At 42.0% G+C, this 13669-nt stretch overlaps 1 protein-coding gene across 1 annotated transcript in view; it reads right to left on the reverse strand.

Annotated features, from left to right (window-relative positions):
• Window positions 1-1867: 1867 nt before the first annotated feature.
• LOC119737105 (DNA damage-binding protein 1-like) overlaps window positions 1868-13669 on the reverse strand; it is a 35788-nt gene continuing 23986 nt past the window's right edge. The window contains exons 15-24 of the mRNA XM_038211244.1: window positions 12646-12853; window positions 10440-10777; window positions 9009-9173; window positions 7769-7863; window positions 6519-6689; window positions 5458-5567; window positions 4541-4710; window positions 3248-3350; window positions 2579-2702; window positions 1868-1961 (exon numbers count right to left, since the gene is read on the reverse strand). Of these exons, the coding sequence (XP_038067172.1) occupies window positions 1881-1961; window positions 2579-2702; window positions 3248-3350; window positions 4541-4710; window positions 5458-5567; window positions 6519-6689; window positions 7769-7863; window positions 9009-9173; window positions 10440-10777; window positions 12646-12853 (1565 nt within the window). The 3' untranslated portion in view covers window positions 1868-1880. The remainder of the gene's footprint in view (window positions 1962-2578; window positions 2703-3247; window positions 3351-4540; window positions 4711-5457; window positions 5568-6518; window positions 6690-7768; window positions 7864-9008; window positions 9174-10439; window positions 10778-12645; window positions 12854-13669) is intronic.

The following is a 13669-nucleotide window of genomic DNA, read 5'->3' on the forward strand; positions in this document are numbered from 1 at the left end:
TTATAAGATTTACAACGTTTGCCATTTGCATTGAAAAACATATTTCCAAAGCAAGAAAGTGTTCAAGTGTGTTTTGGTAAGTATCTAGATGTATTTAATTGAACAAATCAACCGCCTAAAGAGTACAGTAATATAACAATTTCAAAATTGTAAATTAGAACCACAGGTTTCAACACACATTGATACTCCTTTGATCAATCTATATGTCTGTTACGCTGAAAACTTTGACAGTACTTGACAAGCATTAAGGCAATTTTAACAACTATAAATCACACAAAGGCTTGCCGTTTTACCCAGATTCCTTTTGTAATTTATGCTTGTTTTCAGGGTTCCTAGCGTCTCTGGAAATCAGGGGAAACCTGACAAGCAAATTTTCCTTATTTTTTCCAGTGAGGAAAAACTCAGAAAATTTGTGAAAAAAAAACACCAAAAATCCGGGAAAACTCATGGAATTTGACTGTGACCCATAAGGCCAAAAAAAAAAATCTCCGGTTTCTGGTATGCGCGCGCGTCGCCATAGCCATGTGCGTCGGCAAAATACAAAAGGTTTTTTTTCAATAAAAGATGATGTCTCAAAGCCGCCAAACTCACTGGTTTGACTGGAATCCTGCTGCTGCACAGTTTTAACGTGTTTTTAGATGGGGTCATGATCGAGAATAAGCTTTATGTGGCCTCTCTGGATTCCCATTATATTTGCACTAAGTTTAGTCGGGCACCATTTGCAGTCATCAGCCGACATTTGAAGCAAAAAAAAACAGGTAAAAAAATTAAAAAGCTGCGTCGCCGCACCATTTTTTGGGCAAGCTCCATACCAGAAACCGGAGACTTTTTTTTTGTTGGCCTAAGTGAAAGGTTTTTGCCAGATTTGCATACGTGCGTCTCTGTTGCATATGGTGAGGAAAGGATGGCTATAAGGGGAGAAGGGAGGCCATCGCTTGTCAACAAGTTGCCCGTGTATTAATAAGTATCTTAGTTGCTTTGCTGCAACCACCTCTAGACGTCCCAACATCCTCGTTAGCACAAACAATATTTCTGCTGGAAATTATTTTGCAAATTTCCCAGGGATACATCAGGAAAAGCTCAGGGAATTTTGTTTTCATCAAGTGCTGGAAACCCTGATTTTTTTTAGTTTTGCCCAGAACTGAATAACCAACCTCAATTCTTAAGTTAATTGATTTAAAACGCTGAGTGTGAATTTCACTTTTAGTTTATGTACATGCATGATTTTGTTTCCTCATCTTGTTGATGAGGAGGCATTTATTTTAGCAGGCTAGTGATGTGTCCAAACAGTGTCTCGCCCGCCATTTTCACCGTAGAATGTGCACAGGCGATTTAGGTGAACATTTTCTAGTTGAAATTTCTCAGATATTTAGAATAAATAAGACCTGAAGACATGGAAGATGGGACAGTGCCTCGGCGCTGACTGTAGCTTTCACTCTGAACATGAAGGATTCCTTTATTTTTTCTTTTCTAACCAAGGTCGTATCTCCTAAAATTGTGTGTGACGTCATGTACGTGAAACGCGAGTTTTCAATGTCAAAGGGTATCTGGCTTGAAATAACCCGGATATACACTCAAAGTCAATGGACGTCGAGGTACGCAAGATATGACCTTGTTGCATGGAGCGTATTCGCGTGAGATACAACTTTGTTGCAGAATAGAGTTACGAACTTGTTGCACTGAGAATTGTGAACCTGCCTGCAAAAACCGCCTATTTTTGCCTGCCACTGAGACAGAGCCAACAAGTGAGTACTCGTGTCCCTCCCTTCCAAGCAGGTAAGTTATTTTATTACATTAACAGTGTTTTAGTCTGTACAAGATTCAACGATTTTTCAGTCTAGAATAAACCTACTTGGTGTACAGATCGTCAGTTACCTTGCTCAGTGTATCCTCGTCAGCTCTTCCACAATCTTGATGAGGTCGTTGACGGTAGCGTCTCGTTTCATGTCGCCGTCGTTGATCTGTTGATATGAGGTTCAACGAAAAATAACAATTACATGTACATGTATAAGGTAAAATAGGAGAATACATTACTGGACCAAGACCAGTCAAATGTGCCTTTCGCGAACCTGGGATTCCTGGGTTCACATTCATGAGCACCCTACGTGGTAACCAAGGGAATCATGGGTTTGGCCATGGCATCAGGGGCCTTTCCCGTGAGAGCTAGATTTCTGGGGATAGCTTTAGCTCTGGCAATGGCACGATGAACTTGGCGAGAGCTGTGACCCCTGGCCACCAAGTTGTTCCTCAGTATCTGTGTATGGCGGGAGAAATCGGAATCATTAGAACAAATTCTTCTGAGTCCGAGTGCCTGGCTAAACGCTATGCCAGTTTTGCAGTGCCTGGGGTGACAGCTGGAGGAGTGGAGGTACTGGTGGGTGTCTGTGGGTTTGGAATACAGGTCAGTGGTTCGTGAGTTGCCTTGCTTGCAACTTACATGTACATTATGAATATGATTAAAAATAACATCGTGAAAGTTTTTCATCATCTCTTCGAGACTGCTCACATTTTTGAAATATTTGTATCCAACTTGAAATTTCAAAAACTAAATTTCATCTTGGTGGAGGTATAATTGTACCTGTAATCCTTGTACAACTTCTTCCATCTTGTCTTTGTTTAGATCCAGAAAGCTTTCAATCAAGTCACCGTCGATGAAATTCTCTGCCGTTTCTGTCTTACGATCGGTGTAGAATGACCTCCAGGTGAGTAGCGGTCAAGAAAAATACTTTAATTATTGCAAAAGTTATGTACTAAGTTATGTACTTGTTGATATGGTAATACAAATTATATAAAACTGTCAACCATATAGAAATGTTGAACCTTTGATGAACAAGTTTCCAGGATCTTGTTACAAAAAAAATTTGCGTTGGTACAATATCCCAGAGGTTCGAACCCCTCTCCAGTCAATTTCTTTGTTTAAGTTGAATTATGCACCTAGTCAGTTTCCCTTGTGGTTTATTTGAGTATTTGAAATCTGTGCTATTTCCCAGGTTTGCAGCATTAATGTTGCTAGCATCGTGACTTAGGGTATGATCCGTGGCTACATTGTATTTGCAGGTTTATTGCTTCCCACTTTCACACACTTGAACAAAGATACTGACAACTAGGGAACCGCCGACATAGGGCTGGGTAGCTCAGTTGGTAGAGCACTGGAACGGCAATCCGGAGGTCGTAGGTTCAAACCCCGCTCCAGTCAATTTCTTTATTCAACTTATAAATTAAAAACGTTCTTGGTATCAAAGGATATAATGAGTGCTCAATCTTGCCGACACTCTTGATGACTCTAGTCAGCTTGCTCTGAACCACCAGCAAGAAGTTGTAAAACTCCTCCGAGAGCTGGGTTACCAGACCTGCAAAACAGACACAAAAAGGCCTACGTAAAACATATGTTTGGGGGCTTTTAACCCTTTCAATACCACATTGTTTATTGACCTGGCTCTCCCCAGGACCAAACTGTTTGCTCAGTCATGCGGAAATCACTAGAGCGTGAACAAAATGACCACAAGTCCAAAACTCGCTTTTTTCAACCCAGATTTTCACTGCCAAGGAGTGATTTAAATCATATGTGTTGTGTGTAAAGTTTGTTCCTTGAACCTTACTCTTGTATGTGATGTAAAAATGAAGTATGCCTGTTTGTTCATCTGGTTCCATTTATCAAACTGCAAGCCATTTCACCACATGACCAAATGGCACTCCATACCTCAATATGTGTGTGTGGATACTTTTGAAGCACTTTTCTCATCTTTTTGTAATGGCAACACTATGAATACACTACACCATTAGAACGATCCGAAAACGCTCTTTCAGCTGGTATATGGTTGTTGTATGGACAGCCAAACACATCAACATGCCGCCTTTCTGAAAAGTAGTGAATATATCTGTGTTGAGGGTGTTCTGTGTGTGGTTCCTGGTCGACTAAAGTCGCCCATGGGAACCAGCAGGGGGGTTCTTCTTGTCGACAAAAGTCGCCCATGGTAAAGAAAGGGTTAAGCATAGTATAAGGGTAGGCTCGATTGCCATGAAACTTGATGGGTAGGTAGTGTATTAGTATGCAAAATCCGAAATGATGTCCTGATGACATCATCAACTGATCTTCTTGCTTTTTTTTTTCTTTTTTTTTACTTTTTAGTTGTTGTTTTTTTATTAGTAAAATTTGACATAATTAGATTGACTTTAAACCAGGCACAGACAAAGACCCCAAAGTAAAGTATGTCTTAAACGAAATGACGTGTCACTTGATTTGCATTATCTAATGCCATATTAAGAAAACTGCAAGTTTGATTGTGTTCAAACTTAAGATGTACATTGACAGGAACGTGTCTAACTAAAAAAAGTTCATGATGTCATGATGACGTCGTCATTTGATTTTATACAGATTTTTTTGAAGTGAAAAATTGTTTTGGTCAGGTAACATTTTTTTTTAGCAAAATCTCAGGTATTCTGAATGAAATTCAATCCCGGACACAACCAGTCATATGTTCAACAAACAATATTCCAAAACTGTACTTGATACAGACTGTATTATAATAGTCATACTTACCAACGGTTCCATTGACTGTCCCAAACAGAACACTGCCATGCGTCGGTATGGTACTCTCCCCGATGTTCTGCATGACGAGGGAGCCATGTCTGAAGACGTTGACAAACTCGCCAAGATGAAACAAACCAACTTCCTGTAGATGTTGTCTCTCTTCGTCCGTTGTGGCAGCACTGCGAGGGAACATTCAAGATATGATGTTATATCAGGTAAGTCAAATCCATGAACATGGAATCTTGGTAAGTTTTTTATAGTCTTGATTCAATGGACCCAAGACATAAAGATGTCACGCTTTGTTTTCATGTGTGTTTTCCTGTGGGAGCCAATCGGGGATGATTGCCTCGCATCCCAACCTGGCTCCTAGCCAGAGTATCACCCATTATTCAAGGATATTCAGAGCATACCTCATGCCCGCCGTATTCAGGCTATTACATGCTTGTGAGGTGTGCTCAGAATTCCATGGGTAGTGCTGCCTAAGTCCCTAAGACTGGATTTGATTCATCTTGTTTATAGTCGCCTCTACAGCTGCAGAAGCTTTACTGCGCTTGTGAGGAACTGATCTGTATTAGGAGAATAAAAGCAAATCCAGTCTTGGATACAAACTAGACTCAATTTGAGTTGCCCAAGCAAGGGCGGATCCAGAACACAATTTTTGGGGGGGCCCAAAAAAAATTTGGTCCCCCAAAGAGTGGGTCGAAAATTTTTTTGGATTCTAGATGCTCTGTGGTGCGATCTGAGGCAATTTCTGACCACTTTAAACAATTTTTTTTGAGGAAAAGATGGTGGTGTACTCATGGTTTCGTTTTTTTTGGGGGGGGGGGCCATGGCCCCCTTTGGCCCCCCCCCCCCCTGGATCCGCCACTGCGCCCAAGTTGAGTCATTGACTGGAGTCATAACAACTCCGAATTTGTTAAACGCACCTGTCTTTCTGACACGTGAATAAATTGAATGAATTCTCAGCCCCGAGGAAGGTGTCATCATCCAGGATTTCAACAGCTGACATCCAGTTGGGATTATAATCTCTGGCGATCTGAGCACCAAAATGCCAAAATGGGAAGAGAAAAATAAAGTGGATGAAATCTTCAAAATCTTTATAACAATTTCTAAAAGCATGCAATCTTTCACTTGATAATTTCCCGGATTATTTTCATACTCTTATTCATGATCACTGGCTACACAACATGTACAGTTATTGGGCTTATGGCAAGTAACACAAGGTCCAACATTTTGAAGACTTGGCAGACAGCCAACACAGTGGTATGCTGATTTAATAAATGCTTTGTCCTTTACAAGGTGATTTCAAAAGGATTGTATACTCAGTACTGCCGAGGGCTTGCAAGAAAACATTCAATACTCGGGTAGGACTCGGAACTCAAACCCACTACCTCCTGCTCAGTGCACATGTCTTATAATTCGACCTCTGAACTTTCCAGATTTAAATAATAATAATAATAACTGTATTTATATAGTGCTTTTTGCCAGAGAATACAAAGCGCTGGGGGAGAATGCAACCAAAGCCAGGTAAATGAAGTATATGAACATATGAGACCCATTATGTAGCACCTTTTTGCTAGGTGCTGCGGCGCATAATTGCTGCCACTGCCAGAAACACCGGGGCAAACCCCTCCTCTTAGCGACAAGTGTTACTGGGTTCTTTAACGTGCATTACACAACACACGGGACCTACGGCTTAACGTCTCATCCGAAGGACGAAGCAATAATGGTTAAGTGCCTTGCTCAAGAGCACAAGCACCATGTTCCCACGGTCAGGATTCGAACCCATGTACCACGGCACACGAGTCAAACACCGTATCCATTGGACCATTGGCTGCTTGGTTTGAATTTCAAGCGTAAAAAACCAACACTGAATTTACATCTCCTTGATTCAAGTTCAATTATACATAACAGTGATCAATTGTATGCTCTGGAAGTTGCCATATATTGCTCAAATAAAGCAGGATATATTCTAAATTCAACCTACCTCCTCTAAACACCCCTCCATGGGCTTATAAGCCAGAAGTGTGATCGATCTCATTAAATCTCCAACTAATACAAAATCTCCTTTGGTCTTGAGATGCAAGGCAAGGATGTTGTTATAGTGACTACATTCCACCCGAAGTTCTTTCTCTGGTGTCCACTCAAAAAGCCGAACCTAAAAATGTAAACAGATGTTTCATTTTATCTTGCAAAATACATACATGTACACTCAACTGTTCTGTTTTATTTCTACCATTATACAAATGACACAGGGCTCCCATCGAAATCTTAAAATGAAATTCCTTAACTTTTCTAGGACAAAAAGAGGGCTTTCCGTGACAAATTCCCCGTGCTGTTTTGGCATCTAGGAGCATATTGCTCTAGAGGCAAGAGACGCCACTCCCTCTCAGCCTTCCAGTTTGAGACAAGACTCGCTGAGCACCACTGAGCCTTGTGTTTGACTCATGTGCAGTGGTACGTGGGTTCGAACCCTGACAGGTAATATGGTGCTCGTGTTCTTGGGCAAGGCACTTTACTATGATTGTCTCTCTCCACCCAGGAGTATAAATGAGTATCTGTGAAGGTAGAGACCAAATTGCGCTGATCTCGACCTGTTGCAGAAAAATGGTCTCATTCCTGGGCCCAATTTCACGGCGCTGCTAAGCACAAAAATTAGCTTAGCACGAAAAAAGTCTGGCTTGTAAAAGCAGGTTACCAGCCAAAACTCCATGCGATTCTCATGCTAAGCAAACAACAGCTGAATACTAATCACGAGCAATATACATCACATGGAGTTTTGGCCAGTTACCTGTTTTTATAAGCCAGACTTTTTTTGTGTTAAGCAAATGTTTGTGCTTAGCAGCGCCGTGAAATTGGCCCCTGATGATCAAGGCTAATAAATGTAAAGCGCTTGAAACCTCAGGTATAAAGCGCTATATACAAAGCACCACATTATAATTACCACAAACGCATCACAATGGTATAGCCCCTTCTCATGACTCTTTGTATGAAAATGACAAAATTCCATGACTTTTCCATGACTTTCCATGATAGCTTTAAATTCCAGGTTTTTCCAGGATCGTTTCCATGACTGTTGGAGCCCTGTTTACTTGACCATGGCCGACCATAACACACATGTCCTATGGGAAGTGGATTCTGCTGCTCCTATAGCACATGGGTAATGGCAAGCTGTAGCCAGGGCATTCGGCTGCCGTCTCTGTAAAATCTCTGAAGCTGAACCCGAGTGTTATTTACCACACTGTTGATGGAAGTCAGCAGTTTGCCATTAAACTCCAGTATGGAGTACGCTGCACCCTTGATTTCTTTCTCTGTCACTTCTTGCAGTTTTCCTGGGAGGTAGAGAATCAGAAATCAAAATCAGATTACCCCTCCTGCTGTCTGAACAGTCACAGACAGTCCAAAAAAAATCAATCCTCTTCACTGCCATGCCTTTTTACACAGGCTAGTCACCAACAATTGGATCATATTTCAAGCAAGCACTGTGACTAGTCAAGTTCAGTCAACAGACAAAAGTAGGCAAGTGGTAGGCACAGCTGGCTCATCAATCACCTACAGTCAAAGCATAGCTGTATCAAGTTACATCAAAACCAGTCAATTCTGCTTTATGTAGGCTAGGAGCTCGTAACTGTTAAAAGCAGTCACTTGATTGCTTTTGACTGAAAGAACAACTTTGCACAGGATCTATGCTTGCATAGAAGGGGTATTAACTCAATACTACCCAAGTGAGCAAAAGTATATATAACATGGTGGATCACGTAACTATGGAACACCAAAGCTGCCTTCAATGGGTCATATGGTCGCGTCAGTGCATTAAGGTCATAACTCCTTCTGCAACAAAATCGTATCTCGCGCGAATACACTCCGTGTAACAAGGTCGTATCTCGACGTCCATTGACATTGTGTGTACATCCAGGTAATTTTAAGTGAGATACGACCTTTGACATTCTGAAACTCGCATTTCACATACGCCCCTTTTAGGAGATATGACCTGGTTGCACAGTCAACGTTATCACTTGCTTCATAAGACTCATCATTCCATGCGGCAAATTCATCATTCCTTCCAGCAAATTCAGCATTCCATTTGGTAAGAAAATGGTAAAATGACTGACTGTACTTTACAAAACTTCACCAAAAGGAATGATGAATTTGTCGAATGCAACAACAAATTTGCCAAATGACATGAATTCGCTCCTCAAAAAAGACTGATTGATTGCCGAAGGAATGCTGAATTTGCCGCATGGAAAGATGAATTTGCCAAACAGATTGATGAATTTGCCAGAAGAAATCATGAATTTGCCAAAAGGAACGATGAATTTGCCAAACAGATTGATGAATTTGCCGATTGGAAAGATGAATTTGCCGAACAGATCAATGAATTTGCCGACTGGAATGATGAATTTGCCAAAAACAATGATGAAGGCAGCTTTGGTGTTCCATACGTGTCACAATTTTACAGTATTTTTAGGAAACATACCATCGCTGTATTGGAACACTACAATCCGCCCCTTTTTAGGCTCCGCCTCCTCTGGGTAAACCATGGCGGTGCCGATAATGTAATAGGTCGTGGGGTCGTTACCAAGTTTACTGGATACGATGCTGGTGGCGTACTCATAGGGAACAAAGTGATGCGCATGTAGAACTGTCAAAGAATGAAAATAAAACAGGGAAAAGGAAAAACGGTTTTCACCATCAAAATATAAATTCAAAAATACTGCAAATTAAACTTGCCCAATCCCCCTGGCATGCTGGCAGTTTTTATACTGTCAGTTTATCAGACCGGCACTTGTCAGTGTACATGTACCTAACTAAAATGGACGATTTCTATTGTTTGCGCAATAGTGACCTTGACCTTTGACCTGTCGGCCCCAAAAGCAATAGGCTTCTTAAGACTACCAAGAGCAACCCACAAACCAAATTTGAAGTTCCTAAAAGTAAAGTATTTTTTAAGTTACGGCACTGACAAGATTTCTATTGTTTGAGCAATACAGTGGAACGTCGCTACTCCGAACACCGCTATACCAAACATTCGGCTATACCGAACATCGTCCTTGGCTCCTGATTTTTGTGTACAAAAACAACCGAACATTGTTGTTTAAAACCGTCAACAGAAGAGCGACGAGTGGCTATTATTTCCCCCAGGCATAGAAGGGGAAAGCCACCCATTGCTGCAGGTAGTAAGCTCAAAACTGTGTAATTACATAATTCAGTAGTCGGCACATGTTCGAAGTCATCTTTCAGTAACTACCAGGGCATGCAGGGTGAAGTTATGAAGGGCGCTAATTATTTAAAAGTGAGTACTGGAGCACCAGCAGCTTAAACTCGCTTTACCGAACGATCACTATTACTAACATTTTCTGTGGATTCCACGATGTTCGTTATAGCGGCATTCCGCTGTAGTGACCTTGACCTTTGCCCTGTTGGCCCCAAAAGCAATAGGCTTCGTAAGACTACCAAGAGCAACCCAAAACCCAAATTTGAAGTTCCTAAGTAAAGTATTTCCCAAGCTACCACACTGACAAGATTTCTATAGTTTTAGCAATAGTGACCTTGACCTTTGACCTGTCGGCCCCAAAAAGTAATAGGCTTCTTAAGACTACCAAGAGCAACCCACAAACCAAATTTGTAGTTCCTAAGTAAAGTATTTCTTAAGTTACCTCACTGACAAGATTTCTATTGTTTGAGCAACTCGGCATTCCTGATACAGAAGTATACCAACCAAAAGTTGGTCTTAACTTCTTATGAATCCATGAAAAAAGTGCGAAGGTGGTAGGGGCAGTACAGGGAGTAACAGGCAGGTCGGTGTGGGGTGGAACAGGGACTAACAGGCAGGGAGGTTTGGTGTGGTACAAGAACTAATAGCTTAAAATCCATTTTTTTGGTGACAGTTTGTGTTTCAGGAACTCACCTTCAAATGTATGCTGGTCAATGATAAGCAGCGAATGAAGATCAATTTCTTCACCAAAGTGTGACCCCTCAGCCCCACTCTGGCCAGGCATGCTCTTACTGTTGGTACTGCTAGACATATTCAGTGCCGTCGTGCTGGCAGACTGCCGTACTTGCATCGTTCCGTGACCCGTAGCGTCTTTGAGCTCCGTGCGCGTCGTGATGACACCAAAGGTCTGCGTGGCTTCTTGGTAGGCGATGCGGTGGGGCGATTCGCCGAGGGGAACGGTGCGGATGTGGAGCTTCTGGATCTCGTCGATGGTGCCGATCATGAGAGTGGTGTCGTTGGCCAGAGCAAGACTAGGTAGAGAGGGAAACGAGACTGATATGTTACGTGGACATCCATGGCTGACTCCTCCCATAATAATAACTAGATCTATATCTGTTCGATGAACAGAACATCTACTTTTCCGCATTATGTTTTTTTATGAGTTTATGTTTTGTTTTCGTCCATATGCAGTCAGGAAAATTATATGCAAGAACATAGTTTCATGACTTATTAAGGGACCGTGACCATTCAGCCCTGGTATGAAAAGGGCCCCCTGGTACCTCGTCCGGTCCAGAGCCAGTCCGGTCTTCAGCCCAGTCTCGTCCGGTACACGGTCCTTTCTGACCAGAAGTTTTGAAGTCAGTCAGGCGCATCAATTTATTGCCCTACAGAGAACGTCCAGAGCAGAACAATAGCAGATTTACCGGATTAAAGATAAAATCCTTCCAAACGCCTTTTTAATTTACGGTCCCATTGTGTGCGAAACCGCTTGGCAGGGGTTTTAATCTGTGCCGACGAAAGTGTTCTATTGTTTCGCGCTGAGAGATGAAAACCACAAGCATGTTTCTTTTGGGATATATTACATGTGTCAATACTTGCAAACAATAGACCCCAGGATAGAGGAGTTCCTGATTAGCAACCGGACCAGCTCCTGGGCCAGTAGCTGGGACGGTACGAAAGGACTTCTTGGGAGGGGACGAGCTTATTGGGGGGCCCTTTTCATACCGGGGCTGAATGGTCACGGTCCCTAAGCTGTTCTTGTACTTCTCCAGATGTAGGACTTTAAATGTGCACCTTTAAGATGATGTCTCATGACACATCATGACATCATCATGACATCACCCTTTTTCTGTAACACGGCTCAGTCTATGTACACACCAAATTCCGACCCAATCCGACTGAGAGTCCTCTAGATATAAACTCTCTACACACCTTTGAGATGACGTCATGAGACCATTGATGACATCACCATGACATAATTTGTCTAGAGCCAACCTAACCTTTGGGTCTTTGTCCTTGCCTAGTTTGAAGTCAATCTGATTACTTTTATGTCAAATTTTGCTCGTAGCAGAAAATGCAAAAAGTAAAAAAATTAAATATTTCAAAATGGCTGCCACTGCTTGTAATTCTACCTATATTTTTTTAAAGGAAAAATCTGCGTTGGCCCTATAGCCAAATATCTTTCTCATGACATACTCTGACTGTGACAAATTCCATGCTTGTGTCATCAAAGGCACAATCCCATCACCTATCTGATGTACTACATGTCCCGCCCACCATCCATTGGTGAACATTTCTTATGGTAGCAGATCAGTAAATAAACTTCCATAGACCCCAATGGTAAATGCTCCCACTTCAAAAATTCGGGAAAAATACTCACAACTCCCCAAGGTGTTCGAGACACACATCAAATTAAAGCTTATTTCATCATCTTTCATTTTCTTTACAATTTTCGGGGGGTCAACTGATGACGTTTAGGAGAAATTTCCATCTGAAGATGATCACCCCTGAAAATAGTCCTGAAGCCCATCGCCATTTTGAAAAACGATGCCTACACTCCATTGCAAAATAGAGTGCTTTTAGGGTCCAAATTACATCGAAATTACACAGAACTGCAAGCTCACAGTCCTGTGCACGGCTTCCACCCATATTTTTCTACAAACCCTCAAGTTCATGGCCCACAGCATGCTCAAATACCAAAGATATTGAGGGCATGCAAATCGTGATTTGGCCGGCGCAGGCAATTTCGGACCGATTTACTGGTCTGCACCCTATTATAGTGTTTGTGACTGAGTTTGACCTAGCTTTCATGGTCACCTGACCAAAAGTCATGATCTAATTGGTCAATGCACACTGTTTGACGGGCAGGAAGGATCCATAAGAACTACTGGGAACCAACCTGTCCTGGTACCCTTCAGAGTTCAAAGGGCACATGTAGCTGACCTCCTTCAAGTTGACGTTGGAGAAGACCAGTTTGTGGTTGCTGCTGTAGATGACCGTCGGCCGGTCGGAGCAAGCAAAGACGTTGACCGTAGCGTGGGATTTGAAAGTCTTGAGAACGGTTGGCTGGGTGCCAAGAATGACCTTCTTACGATCCCTCATGAAACCTGAACGTAAAAAAAAGGACCAAATAATTAGCTTGTTCAGGAGTGCAACTGATTCCCTATTGGCCATCAGCCTGGGGTTTCGTCAGTATCAAATCAGGGCATAAATGATTATAGTGGGCATGCGCAAGGTATACCGCCCCTAGAGTGGTAACAAGCATTTTGATGGACATTTTTTGGGGAAAAGGGTGATAACACCCAAAAGGCTGCCACCGTTGCAATGCTGTCACATATATTCCAACTCTAGAGGTGCATACTTTGCCAAAAATCGCTTTGACGATTATTCCCCTCATTTGATACCAGTGGCCAAAATTTTGGACCGAGGCTAATGGCCTACTAGGACTGAAGAAAACATGTTAAAGTAGAGTAGATCATTTGCAGCTATCCAAAAAGTAACTGACAAAATTATCGTTGAAATGTTTACTTGGTTTAAAGATGGTTATGGTAAAACTCCCTGTGAAATTATTCTTTCTAGCATGCTGTCATTTTGAAGAAAACAATAAAAGAAGGCCATTTCCAACGATTCGTCAAGTGACGCGTTTTTGAAAAATTCCGTTAGTAGTTGGTTTGCGAATCCGTGAATGGGTGCGCACAAGTGTTGACACAACGCATACCCGCACGCGGTTGCTATTATTCGTCAGATCAGTGAATGACTTCGCGTAGCTGCAATAGACTGAATGAGAACCTGTCCCGGACGCTGATTTCGGGCGCAATTTAAAACACGACTCGGCAATTTTTGAACTGAAACCAAGATCCTAGAATATTGTTTTCTCAGAATATACAGCATTCACAGAGCTAAAACTTCATCAGGTAAGTTGT

The sequence above is a fragment of the Patiria miniata genome, unplaced genomic scaffold (genome assembly GCF_015706575.1).
Source record: "Patiria miniata isolate m_02_andy unplaced genomic scaffold, ASM1570657v1 HiC_scaffold_1, whole genome shotgun sequence".
Lineage (NCBI taxonomy): Eukaryota > Metazoa > Echinodermata > Asteroidea > Valvatida > Asterinidae > Patiria > Patiria miniata.